The sequence below is a fragment of the Micropterus dolomieu genome, linkage group LG05 (genome assembly GCF_021292245.1).
Source record: "Micropterus dolomieu isolate WLL.071019.BEF.003 ecotype Adirondacks linkage group LG05, ASM2129224v1, whole genome shotgun sequence".
Lineage (NCBI taxonomy): Eukaryota > Metazoa > Chordata > Actinopteri > Centrarchiformes > Centrarchidae > Micropterus > Micropterus dolomieu.
Window position 1 is genome coordinate 3,055,673 of NC_060154.1, and position 13,560 is coordinate 3,069,232.

The following is a 13,560-nucleotide window of genomic DNA, read 5'->3' on the forward strand; positions in this document are numbered from 1 at the left end:
AGACACACGGCTCAAGTAGAAAAATAGATAGATGCAGAGGACTGTGGAATCCTGAAAGAACAAATTCACACTTCATGGCAGCAGACCTGTGTGATGGATGATGTGCAAACATTTTGATGATAATTAAGTCCTGACTCAAGCAAGAAGCCTAACATTTGCTGTTTGTAGCTTCTCAACTGTGAGGATTTTATACCTTTCTCTGTTTAATATAATTATAAATGGAATATTATGGGGATTTGGACTGTTATTAACAGTTTTTGATTTGTTTACAATATTTTTGACCAAATGTTTAGTCGATTTATCCAGAACATAATTGGCAGGTTTGCATGTAATGAAAATAACCTTTAGTTTGCCTAATCTCACCACAAGGTCCATCTAGTAGCTGTTCTTGAGCTTTTGTTGATATGTCATGGTCCTTATCATCAGATATAGGAAGCCCTGCTGTCCATCACGGACTTATGCTGATGAAGATCATGTGACATGATTGAAATCTCCAGAACAGCTACTAAATCTGTTATAATTTGGATTTTATACATTCTATAAAGAGAAGACGGGTATGATTATTATGAAACCACGATGAATAAAAAAAATGGTTTTAAAATAACATGCAAAAAACACTAAAAGCTTGTCATTCTAGGACAAAGGCTAAACATACAGAAAGTGTAAACTAAATTTAGATCCCATCTCCTGTGTAAAATACTGTAAGAAATTAACCTTGGAGGTCACAAATCACATTTTTCCAACATTACTGAGTCACTACGTGAGATTTAACACGTAAGGTTAGCATCAGGCAACATTAATGATGAATAACTCCCCTCCCCCCATCCTCTAAGATCACACAATCGGCGCTGCTCCTCGCTTCCTCCTCTTCCTCCTTCCCGTTGTCACTCACGACTGGAGAAGCACGCGTTTTATCCGCCGGCCTGGTTTCTCACCGACAAGACAAAAAAAACCACAGCAGTAAGTAACGTTAACGCTGACTGACAGCCGGGGTTTTGAGTCCGGGGATTAGTGTTGGGATTAATTTAAAGAACATTTCGGGAAATGAATGGATATTGAGTGTTTTTTTGTTTTTTTTAGACAGCACGCACGGACTCGGCTCGTGTTAGCCGAGGCTAGCTGACGGCTAGCTGACCGGGGCAGCATGCTAGTGCTAACGCTGCACAGAGCGGCTGTCACGCCGGCCGGACACCGGCTTCAATGGCCGCTGTTTTAAATAACCAACAAAAATGAAAACCGAATTCTTAAGTGTCACATTTTAAAACTACCAGCGTTGTTTCTTGACGGTACATTATGCTTACTAGGACGCACGTACAAATGATGGAAGAAGGCTAATGTTAAAGGTAGCAGGGCACACCTTTTGATGATGACAGCTCTGTGGAGGCTTTGAACTCACGTTACCTTTCTTTTACTGTGAAACATCTTGCACGACAGGCTTTTCTTTATGACAATACACATTTATGACCTTTAGTGAAAGTGTTGACGTGTAAAACCCCTTTTAAACATAATGTGTTGCTCAGTGGATCTAAACTGACCTTTTCAGATTTGGGGTTAAGGATGGCTAAGACCTGTGTTAAGAGGCTGTAGGTATTATATTTCGACTTTAAAATGAAATAAAATTAAGCGGTATATCAATGGTAAGTGAAGCCTCTGCTTTACTGGAGAGTTCTTGAGCAAATCACTGTACCCCACCTGTCATGGGGTGTAAACTGCCCCACAGGAGTCAAGGGATAAAACATTATAAGTAAAGCAAATTGTATTTGATTGCACCCACCAGCAGTATTGAAAGGTACTGCAAACAGGAGACAAGATTGTGGATATTTGGCAAAGGTTATTTGAGGTGACCTCCCCAAATTATGACATGCGCAATGAAATAAGTGTGAATTGTCATCAAATCCCACTTAAAGACCAAAACCAACACTGAATTTACCCTACTAACAAGTATTGTTTGTGTATCTAAAGCCTGATGTAACATATCTGTGCAACAGAGCTCCATTGTTGTCCAAAAAATATTAATAACACATCAGTCACACCGTTGCACTGGGTGACCTGTTCCTTCATTACGATTAACTGTAGTTTATTTTTAGTCAATCCCACATACACCTCCTGCTGCCAGAAATACTCACGAAAGCACCAAATGTGGCTTAATGTGTTGCTTCAAATAGTCTGCTTTTTCCTCCTGTTTTCAGTCACATTTGTTAAACAATACAGTGCCCAGCCTTATTTTAAAAATGAAATTTAACTTGGAGTAGAGGGTTAACAAACGGGGTGGAGAAGTCGAAAAGTATTGAGAGATGAGCTACCACTTTGTTGATTTGGTGTTTTCAAGGGATTTGTTGACAATAAGAAAAATATAGAATATCTCCAGCCTTACCCATTTTTATTAAATAGCCTAAATGTTGGGGTTTTATTTTTACACTTGCTGCCAATTGAGCTGCATTAACAAGGGGCACATCCTAAAAGCTCCCATAAAGAAAGCACCACAAAATATCAAATGTGGGAGAGCAATCCAGCACATTAATGCAGGTGCAGTTGCCAGCATGGCTTATGTTCTGCATACAAGACTGCCATTTCTTTAATTTGTAACGTCAGTACTTTTGTGTTTGACTGGCTAATTGGATTGAAGGCTTTTGATAGGACTGCTTTAACAGCAAGTACTCATTTTTGATGATGGAGAGGAAAATAAACTGTCCCCAGAGCTTTTTCAACTGAAGAGGGGAGAAAAACAGATAAAAGGGGGAAAAAGCTTTAGGATGCGTCCAAGTTGTTGCTTAATATCAGATCATTTGATTTTTGCCACTAATGGTGCAGGTATTTTCCATATTCATCGTCCAAGACTGAAGGGGGTAACCATGTGAAATCTGTAGATGACAGTTTCATGTTGAGAGATTAATTTAGAGAAATCTTTAATACCTAGCTTCTTTCCCTTCATCTTGCATTCAGAATTTGACAAGTGAGTATCCCTTTTAACATTGACATTTACCTCCATTTGAGTTTTGTTTTTCCTTTTGGCCATATTTATATCCTTTAGTATCAGTTTCCTTGTTTTGCAAGGTGGTGATTGTTAAACTTCTTTTTCAATGGCTTGCGGTTAACTGGATGAAAAGAACGTGTTGGACATTTAACTCTTATACTAGTTTAAGCTCAACACCGTTTACCAAGGAAGGTGAGTTAACAGCTTGAGCAAGATTTTCTAATAAATATGAATCAGGAAATGCCTTCCCAAAACAGTGTCCAAATCCCTTTCAGTGGTGCATTAGTGTTCATCAATATTACTAACATGGTGAAACATAAAGGGAATGCATTTCCTGTAATGTCGTTAAAACAGCATGGCCTACGCAATGTGATTTGTTAACAGCGCAAAACCTCATTACCTACTGAATTAATTAGTTTGCTTGTATCAGCATGTCTGTGCTTTTCACAGATCCATCAAGGTTTTTTAATTGAAATGCCTCTTTTAATATTTTGCCTTAAACTTGTCACTCCCACACTCCTTTTGCATGCTCTCATGTCATTGTGTCAAGATTTGTCAAGTGCTGTGCCTCTTTTTTATTTTTGAAAAGAATAAAAAATTTTTTACTAAGAACTATTTGCAATACAGTTATGGGGAAAATATCTCTAACCTAATTGGTGGTTAGACATTTGTTAGTTTGTGTATATTGAAAAATCATTTCTAATCTTTTGACTGTAGCTGAATGTTGTGAATAATTAAAAGGAACTAAGTGCTCTTGGTTGTCAAAATGCTGAGGTAAATGCATCTTATGAAAACATAATTAAACAGAACAGATGATACTACATTAGTATACACATACATTCACTGAAATGCTTTTGCAGGATGAGCAGAAGAACATTGGCTTTGTGTTATAAGGGCACTTTACTTTTTTCATACATGTTGGAGCCAGACCAATAGATAAGCTTGCAGATATTATCGGCCAGAAAATTAACGGAGAGACTTAAGACGAATCCTTCAATCATGTTATGAGCGTTATCGCTCCCCTGTTGGCAACATGAGTTTGGAAAGCCACAAATCCACCATAAAACACAGCAGTCAGCTGACATAATCAGCAGTACTGTGTTTATTTTTAAACTGCATTATGTCATGTTATCTTGGTGAGGTCTCATCACTACACATAACAATTGTTAGGGATAATCTTTGTTCATGTTGTGTGTTTCTGAAAAGAAGGGGAAAAAGAATATTGGCAGATGGCAACTGGCATTTTACAGTCGTTATCTTTTTGAGTTTATTCCATGTGAGCTTAGCTGGACGCTCTCTTAGCTTTGGTAGAACTTATACAGTGATACTGGTGATAGTGACTTTTGACAAATCACATAGAAGTAGATTCCATTCACTAACATTTTAGGTCATTTGCATGAGTTTCGTCGAATTTCTTGCATGTTTCTTGCGTTTCTTTGGGACTGATTTGTAGACTCTATTTTGTGGTTGTACATTCAGCTTTTAAACAAGCAAATGTTGGTGTTTGACACCAACATTTGTAGTACGAGTCTAATAGATCAATCCCTTTGTGTCTCTAAACCTTCCTGCGTCTCCCTAACTAATCCAAAAGCCTGTACCTGTTGTTTTCTTTTTTCCCCCCCCTGCAACGCATAAAAGATGATGTCTAAGAAGACCCCCCAGTGCTCTGCAGTGGATCAGTCGGAGCATGATCAGCCTCCCAGCCAGTGTCAGGTGGACCGGTCAGCGAACGCAGCACTGGGGTGTAGGAACAAGGTTGAATCAGGTCAAAGAAATGGAGAGACAGCATCATCATCCCCAGAGAGCGGCAGCTTGAACGGAGATGGAAAGCGTACCGGGAAAAGCCGCCGCCGCAAAAAACGTTCATCCAATCCCGAGAGTCGCCCTGAGGGGAAGGTTGACAGCAAGACCAAGAATGAAGAGAAGCCAGACAAAAGAACCAGCCAGCCACCTGACCCCTGTGCTGGGCTGATTGGCCTGCAGTCTGAGTGTGCTAATGTGTGGTTTGAGCGCAGCATCTATGAGCAAGCAGAGAGCCTCTACCAGTGCTGGTTGGCGAGCTCCTCCAATGGGACCACCCAGTCAAACCGGTCACCTCCAGCCGCAGGAAAACCCTCAAACTCTCCATCCACAGTGGGGCCATCTTCCTCGGGACTGGTGTGCCACCATGGCGATCAGGTGGCCTGCCACCATGTCGTCCAAGCTGTGTGGGTGAACAAGACGACATTTGACCAAGCAGAACGCCGCTTTGTTGAAGAATCCATGCCGTCCATTCCAAACTCTCTGGACCTCCCATCCCAGCCTAACCGCTCCATCACGCCCAGAACACCTGACGAAGGATATCAGTCTTTAGCGCCGACTCCTGCTACCCCCGTCATCCAACAAGCAGCTGTCACGCCAACCAATCGACAGTCAATTAATGGACTACCCCGCATCCCTGTGGAGCTGCTTAGAGATGTGTGGCTGGAGAAACCGCTGTATGACCGCGCAGAAGCGGCGTTCTACCAGAATCTCTACGGTAACAATTCCTCAAAACGGTCCAGCTGTGCCTCCACTTCCAGAAGTAGCGACCACCCTCAAAGCCTCGTAGAAGAGGAGGAGGAGGAGGAAGATGAGGAGGTGTTGGTGGAGGAAAAACGGGTGGTCCCGCAGGGCAAAGCAGAAGTCTTCCACGCTCTGCTCCCTATTCAGGAGGAAGAGGAGCCACCTGAGGTCCCAGCGAAGGAAGATGTGTCGGGGGCCGGAGTCCGCTACTTTGTTCATCCAGACAGCGAGCGCGTGTGGCTGGACAAGTGGCGGTATGATGCTGCAGAGAGTCGTTTCCATGGTTACAATGGCAGCGAAGCTGAGGTGGTGAAGAAGGCTCGGAGGCCAGAGGCAGCATCAGTTGCCTCCGCCGCCCCGCAGAGGGACAAGTATGACCAAACCAGGATAATGGAGCCTCTCCAGATGTTTCAGTTTTATCTTTCATTGTTTTCTTTATGTAATCATGCGTTTCCGTTTTTTTGAATGTGTGAACATTTTTCTTTTTCCTTGATCGTGTTGTTTTTTTCATTTGTCTTGGTTCATTTATTCCTTCTAGTCTTGTTTTTAAAAAAACAAACAAAAAAAAAAAAACAATCCGAATGACAAATGTTGTTTGTGTGAACCATTTTTCTGTTTTGCCAACTTCTCCATTTTTTTTAATTTTATTTCGTATAGTTGTGTTGGGAGGTCTTGAGTGTAGATAAAATAATACACACAATAAGCCATTTTTAGATGATACATTTTGTGGTAAAAATTGTGAATATAGATCACCAATCAGGTGATTTTAAGTACAATTATTTAGTAATACGCATTCTTTTTTTTTCTTTTTCCCTGACCTCCTGTGTCCTGTTGATACATCCCTCTCCTTCCTTGCTCTTTCTTCTGTAGCATCATGAGTTCAGTGGACTTCCTGGCCCAGGAGAAGATCTGGTTTGACAAACCGCGCTATGATGAGGCAGAGAGACGCTTCTATGAGAGCGTGAATGGATCCTCACAACCAACACAGGTACACACACGGTCTCGGAGGTTCTTTTTGTACAAAAAGTTTGATATTGAATTTGCCAAATTTGGACAAAGTCAGACTTGAAGTTGTTTTTAGATTTTAAATCTCATTGTTGCCTTTCCACAATGTTTAAAAGCCATGTGATGAGATGCAGAGGTTAGACAAAGACACATTCTTTTGATATTACAGTCTTACTGAAAATTTACAGTAAAGGATGAATTGACATTGACTTCTATTCATTTGCTTTTAAGGATGTTGGAGCTCACACCATTCTGCAAGACATTGCTCGGGCCCGAGAGAACATCCAGAAATCTCTAGCAGGAGTAAGTACATGCTATGTGCTGTATCTGTATATGAGCTATATCTGCCTCTTATCTCATATTATCCACTTTTACCCAAGTGCTGCACGTGTAGCCTGAGCAATCAAGGTCTCACTTGACCTTGCTTTATATCCATATGTCCAGGATAATGGGAAACATGTAAAAATAGGCTTTACTTTATTGCACGAAATGTCCCAAATGAGCCAGGGTCACACCTCTTGTACACGTTGATGGTTGTAAGACTGTGTACCTGTTTTATTTTGGCTGTGAAAAGGTTTAATCTGCTGCCACTCTTTATGGACAGCTCCCAACTTCATTTGGAAATGCCTCAGAAACATTTATTGGGGATAACCTAATCATTACTATTGAAAAGATAAAACGTACATGCTGCATAAATGTGTTTTTTTTGGCTCGTTTGTGTCCCTATTGTATGGCCTGAAAATCTAATGAAACACAGACAAGAACCTCCAACCTTCACACAGTATGCTTTGCTGATCATTTCTGAACGAACAAAAGCAAGTGTGTAATGGTGGAACGTTTCCCTTAATTACATATGGAATTTAATTCCTTTACCACAAAATAGGAACATTTGGGAAGATTATTACCCCTTCTTAAAGCCTTACAATAAGTTTTACATCTCTAAGATGACATAAGTCCTCCTTCAACTTGTTGTTCTGCTTAGGTTTGCAGTGGCAGTAAGTTGTCTTTCTAGTCTTTCTAGTGTGTTATTGGCTTGAGGCCAATGAAATGCATTTAGTGCTACATGTCAGTGACCTGAAACCAGCTGGTAGTAAAAACAGCATTTATGTAGCTGATAGTTACAACCAGAACTCCTTTTAGTATATCAAACATGTAATCTGTACATGCTTATGATTTCCTTGACAGATTTGAGCATTTATTTATTTATTTTTTTTAATGATAATCATTTTGTTGTTGCTGATAGGTTAAAATAATTTGCTTTGCATACTTTTTAGCTTTAAGAAGCTTGGTGCTCAGCTGAAGTTACACAAACCTTCCTCTACAGAGACGTGTGAATGCTGTGTATACATAGCTGCCTTTATTCTGTCATCTTCCATAACCTCCCAGCTCTACGGTGATTCTTTGTTCGCCCTATTTGCTTTCTGTTTTACACTCCTCAGTAGCACTGAGTCAGCATTTACTCAGTTCTGTTCCTCCTTCCCTCCCTTTTATATGCTTGAAATTCCCTTCTTCCAGCTGAAGACTACATTGTGTAACAGAGGTCAACCTCCCCTGAGCCAACAGTCCCAGCTTGTAAGTGCCGCCAAGCCTTGTGTGTCCCTGGAAGCACCTGGCTTTAATAAACTCACGCTTTTAGGTTATATTTTTGTGGTGTGTTGCAGACCCCGTTCAAGTAGCTGCATATCACTTATATTCTATCAGGCTCCATCTACAGCTTCTTTGTTTCTGCTGCTGAAATGGAAAATGGCCGTGTGTTGCGTGTTTACCTTAACAGTCCTGGGTTTGATAAAAGGACTAATGTTCTGGTTCGGCCATTCAGTGTTGCTCTGTGTAAACTGTGTAAATCTCTCTCTTTGCATGTTTACTGTGCAGAGCACCAGCAGTCCAGCTGATCAAGGAGAACTCATCTCTCGCATCAAGAGCCTGGAGGTGGAGAACCAGAGCTTATACAAAGGTGGGTTTGTTTGTCAACTTTGATCAAATATTAATGCACATTGTTGTTGTTTTCCCCCACGTCATGGCTATTTTAACATCCTTATGCACTGTGTGGAGACTATTAGAGCCACCATCACAATTACTTTGATTAATTACTTAACAATAGTTGTTTGTCAAACAAATTACAAATATTTATTCTAGATTTCTATATTACAAGGCTTTGCAGTTTCTCTCTCAAACGGTTTTATTAAACTGATGTTCAGACACTAGCATGAAATGACCCCCTAGCTTTGGAAACTTGTGATGTCCATCTGTCTTTATTCTTTGATATTTTGTAAACTAAACAATTGATTCAAAAGTACATAATTACTTGGAGCCCTAATCAACTAAACTGTTTCTACAGTTAATTAACTTTCCAGCCTATTGATGTTCAGAATGACAACTGTCATCAGAAGTTATCTGAGCCCAAACTGATGTCAAAATTTTATATTACCAACTAACTATTGCAAAACACTGTGTTTGTGCACCTGCAAAGTGCGCCCTGCTTCATTAGTAGGATATATCTGGATATAAAGCACCAAGACAACATGTATGTGTGCAAACAAAGTTTTCCCCCACGAAAATATATTTGTTTTCCAAACATTGGAACATTATTATTACCATATATGTACAAAAAGTTGGAAAAGCTAGAGCAGATTATACCTTTCACCATGCTCTCTCTCTCACCAACACACTTGCTACACACACATTTTGCACTGCTATATTTCTTAGAAGACCTAAATTACAGTGCTCTTATAACACCTGTCACATAGATGCCCTTTGGAGCATCAGGAGAGGAAGCTCGCCAAGCGTTTAGTGTTACTGTACTGAAAATCATTAATAATCGTGTGTAATTTTAGTAGCGGCACTCATTCAATCAGCGGCGATCTCTGTAATCCGATGCCGTTGTCTCTGTTGCATCATCTTCTGTCACCTGTAATTTACAATGATTGAAGCATTTATTTTCATACCTGTTCCTTTTTTTTTTATTCACAACACTCTCCTACCTTTCATGTATGACTCATTGACTCTGGTTCTTTAGTGGTGGATGACTTGAGGGCTGCGCTTTCCAAACTGGAATGTCGGGTAGCAGTTCTGGAGAAATCTCCTGCGTCTGTGACCCCGGCTCCCACTCCGTCAGTTCCCTACACAAATGTGAGTGTAAACGGACTGCTTTTATCGTGTTTGAGTTTTATTTTAGCTCCAGTACATCACTATAGACTCCTGTGATGATGGTTTTTAATGTGTTCAGGGCACTGCCGTCCAGCAGAAGACCAGTCCTCCGGTTAAAGAGGAGGAGGAGGAGGATGACGACGATATTGACCTGTTTGGTAGTGATGAAGATGAAGAGGCAGAGCAACTCAAAGAGCAGAGGTTGAAAGAGTACGCGGAGAAGAAGGCCAAGAAGCCCAGCATCATCGCCAAGTCTTCAATCTTATTGGATGTCAAACCTGTGAGTCTGCGTTCTGTCCTAATTTACTGAAAACTCAAATTCAGTGTCTACAGGAGCCTAAAACTATTGATAAACAGCACGATGCATTATTATTGACTGACACTCTGCTGCCATTTCATCGTATGTTTCATCACCTGTCCTCCCTTACATGTTTTTTCTTTTTTAGTGGGATGATGAAACTGACATGGCGAAGCTGGAGGAGTGTGTGCGCTCGGTGCAGGCTGACGGCCTGTTATGGGGCACGTCCAAACTGGTTCCTGTGGGTTACGGCATCAAGAAGCTCCAGATTGCATGTGTGGTGGAGGACGACAAGGTGGGAACAGACATGTTGGAGGAAGAAATCACCAAGTTTGAAGACTATGTAAGTACTGTGCAATACATTTAACTAAGTGTTTCTGCAGAAATCACACACAGAAAAGTTGAGCAACTGATGTTTTAAACATCTGGAATAAATAATCATGATGATGATGCTGCATGTGTGATTTAACAGTGTACCTGCATGTCTTAAATCTTAAAGCACTGAAGAAGTAGGCTGTAATTTATACCAATTTGAAGGAATAAATGCAACATGCAACAGTCATTGTGATCATGGTGGTTGTTTTCTTGGGTGGATTTTTAAGAATTTTGCCCAAATCAGAAGTGGTTGACAGTCAACTAGGCTTAAACTCAAAGGCTCTGTGTGAATCTGATGTATATTGTTTTGGTCAATCTTAGGCTTTTTTTTAAACCTAGGCACTATTTTCACATTTTGGGGTCGAAATGACTAGTAGGTACAAAATGTTTTGGAATCTTTGCAGTAGATGGCTTCAGCCGGCTGTAGTTGGGCTCCCGTCAAAATTATGTTCACAAAAAGTGCTTCTTTTTGCCACCGATAGGCTCTGACTGTTTATATGAAGTGTCTGACAACATCATGGAAATGATCCATAGAAACAGAAGTCTTTTTCAAGGATATATTCTTGCTCTTAAATCTCATGAGGGGAGTTGGAGAAAGGAGTTTGTTGTGTTGGAGTAATGTTAACATATAACGTCTTGCTAGCAGTTCCCTCAATGTACACAACAAACACCCCTCTCCAACTCTGACTTACCGGCGTCTTCATGCAACAACTCACCTCTCACAAGATTTCAGAGCGAGACTTCTGTTACTTGTTTATAACAAAGGGTCTTACTCGTAGGGATCTTTCTATGATGTTGTCAGACACCTCGTAACAGTCTGAGTCTGTTGATGGCAAAAAAGCAGAAGCACTTTTGTGGATGTAATTTTGACAGGTGCTACTGCCCCAAAGGAATACGTTGCGGCTGCCGGCTGAAGCCATCTACTGCATGGATTACAAAACTTTTTGTACCTGCTAGTCATTTTGACCCCAAAATGTGAAAATAGGGCCCAGGTTTAAAAATACTGTAAATACCCTTTTAGACACATAACCAAATGTAATATACTGACAGGTAAAGTATATTGTGCTCCCAGTTTATTTGGTTCACCTAGCTAAAACTAATGCAGCATTAATATACCAGTCCTGCAGTAAATCCCACCTTCATAAAAGTTGTATGTTCAGTTTTTGTTGATGCAGTTTATTAAGCTTTGGTCAGTTAGGATGATGTAGTTTGTGGTGCTATTAAATGGCATTACACTGAGGGGGTTTTGTTTTTACTATATTTATATCACGGGGGATAGACTATTAGAAACACCTCAATTCAACAGCACCACTCCAAAATGACCATAAACACCTCTACAGTAAAAACTGATTACAACCTTTATGAAGGTAGGATTTATTGCAGGGCTGTAGCCTGCATTACATTTTAGCTAGGTGTACCTAATAAACTGGTAACTGTACATGTTAGTGAATTTGCCTCTCAGGCACTGTCAGCCCCTTGAGCCTCTTCTGACCACATGAGGGCAGCAAACAGCTGAGGTTAGGTGCGTTTGACTTCACACGGCGCTGCGTAGCACTGACTTAACGTGATGCATGCTGGATTTAAAATAAAGCATGCTGGTTATAAGTTGGCTCAGACTTTCGCTGGCGCTGCAAAAGGTCACCATGACACACACATGACATTAAAACCTCGCGCACCTATTTTACACAGTAACTTGACCGTTTTGCAAGAGACATTTGAAATCATTGTATAACTTCCCAGGTGTGAGGGTGTCTAGAGAATAACCCTGGTAAACTCATTTAAGTTTCTTTTTGCTCTGTTTCAGATCCAGAGTGTTGACGTAGCAGCTTTCAACAAGATCTAATTCCAGTGTCTCTTTCTGTCTTTTGTCATGCCTTGTTTCTCTGCTGATTGTGTCAACGGTTAATAATAATAAAAACAGACTCTTGCACTGAAATTATTGTCTCGTGGATTAACACAAAAATGGACAAATTTAGTATTTTTGTCCCAGGTTTTACAGGATAGGTTCACCCAAATGACAAATACCTCTAGGGGTATCAAGGCAGATATTTTTGGTTTCATTAGTACACATTTTTACATGTCTGCTTACACCTCAGTACGTTGGAGGTGCTCACAAAATCAAAACATTACATAAAAAAAATAAAGAAATCCAACATCTCTTTACAAAAACAATGTCCCAGTTACTCTGGATAATCCAGACCTTACCGTTTTTACTGGAACTACCTTCTACAGGAGGAAATGGTCCCTAAGAATAAACTGACAGTGAGGTCTGGGGGATGTTCAGAGTAGCAGGGACATTATTTCTGCAGAGGTGTCGCTCTTGAATTTAGTAGTCAATTTTGTTACATGGTCAGCACTACTAACAAAATTCCATATACCTCCGTAGTATCTCAAAATCTGAGCAAATGAAAATCAGACTTCATGGCTAGATACCACTTAGTGAATTTAAAAAATACTCACTTACGCTATCAGTTGTTTTCCACAGTCTATATAATAACACTACCCAGGATTAAACATCTATCTGAAACCAGCAATACCACATTATTCCGTGCGGTATTAAAATAAATAAATATATATAGATATATACATATACACAGAAAAATATTTGAAAGTTCAGATAATCAAAAATGCAGTCAAAGAATTAAAAATAATCTAACTACACTGCTCAAAAAAATAAAGGGAACACTTAAACAACACAATGTAACTCCAAGTCAATCACACTCCTGTGAAATAAACTGTCCATTTAGGAAGCAACACTGATTGACAATCAATTTTACATGCTGTTGTGCAAATGGAATAGACAACAGGTGGAAATTATAGGCAATTAGCAAGACACCCCCAATAAAGGAGAGGTTCTGCAGGTGGTGACCACAGACCACTTCTCAGTTCCTGTGCTTCCTGGCTGATGTTTTGGTCACTTTTGAATGCTGGCGGTGCTTTCACTCTAGTGGTAGCATGAGACGGAGTCTACAACCCACACAAGTGGCTCAGGTAGTGCAGCTCATCCAGGATGGCACATCAATGCGAGCTTTGGCAAGAAGGTTTGCTGTGTCTGTCAGCGTAGTGTCCAGAGCATGGAGGCGCTACCAGGAGACAGGCCAGTACATCAGGAGACGTGGAGGAGGCCGTAGGAGGGCAACAACCCAGCAGCAGGACCGCTACCTCCGCCTTTGTGCAAGGAGGAGCAGGAGGAGCACTGCCAGAGCCCTGCAAAATG

General features: G+C 40.6%; 1 protein-coding gene across 3 annotated transcripts; it reads left to right on the top strand.

Moving 5' to 3' along the window:
• The first annotated feature begins 809 nt into the window (after positions 1 to 809).
• eef1db (eukaryotic translation elongation factor 1 delta b (guanine nucleotide exchange protein)) lies at positions 810 to 12,279 on the top strand. 3 transcript variants are annotated; one of them, XM_046049596.1, is made up of 9 exons: positions 811 to 960; positions 4,613 to 5,889; positions 6,389 to 6,506; positions 6,755 to 6,826; positions 8,396 to 8,477; positions 9,540 to 9,652; positions 9,750 to 9,950; positions 10,117 to 10,311; positions 12,148 to 12,279. In XM_046049596.1, the coding sequence occupies exons 2-9, from the start codon at positions 4,613 to 4,615 to the stop codon at positions 12,184 to 12,186; spliced, it is 2,097 nt and encodes a 698-aa protein (XP_045905552.1). In that variant the 5' UTR covers positions 811 to 960; the 3' UTR covers positions 12,187 to 12,279. The 3 variants fall into 3 exon arrangements, with proteins under 3 accessions (XP_045905554.1, XP_045905552.1, XP_045905553.1); XM_046049597.1 differs by lacking the exon at positions 811 to 960 and adding an exon at positions 4,043 to 4,047; XM_046049598.1 differs by lacking the exon at positions 4,613 to 5,889 and having other exon boundaries at positions 810 to 960.
• Positions 12,280 to 13,560: the final 1,281 nt, after the last annotated feature.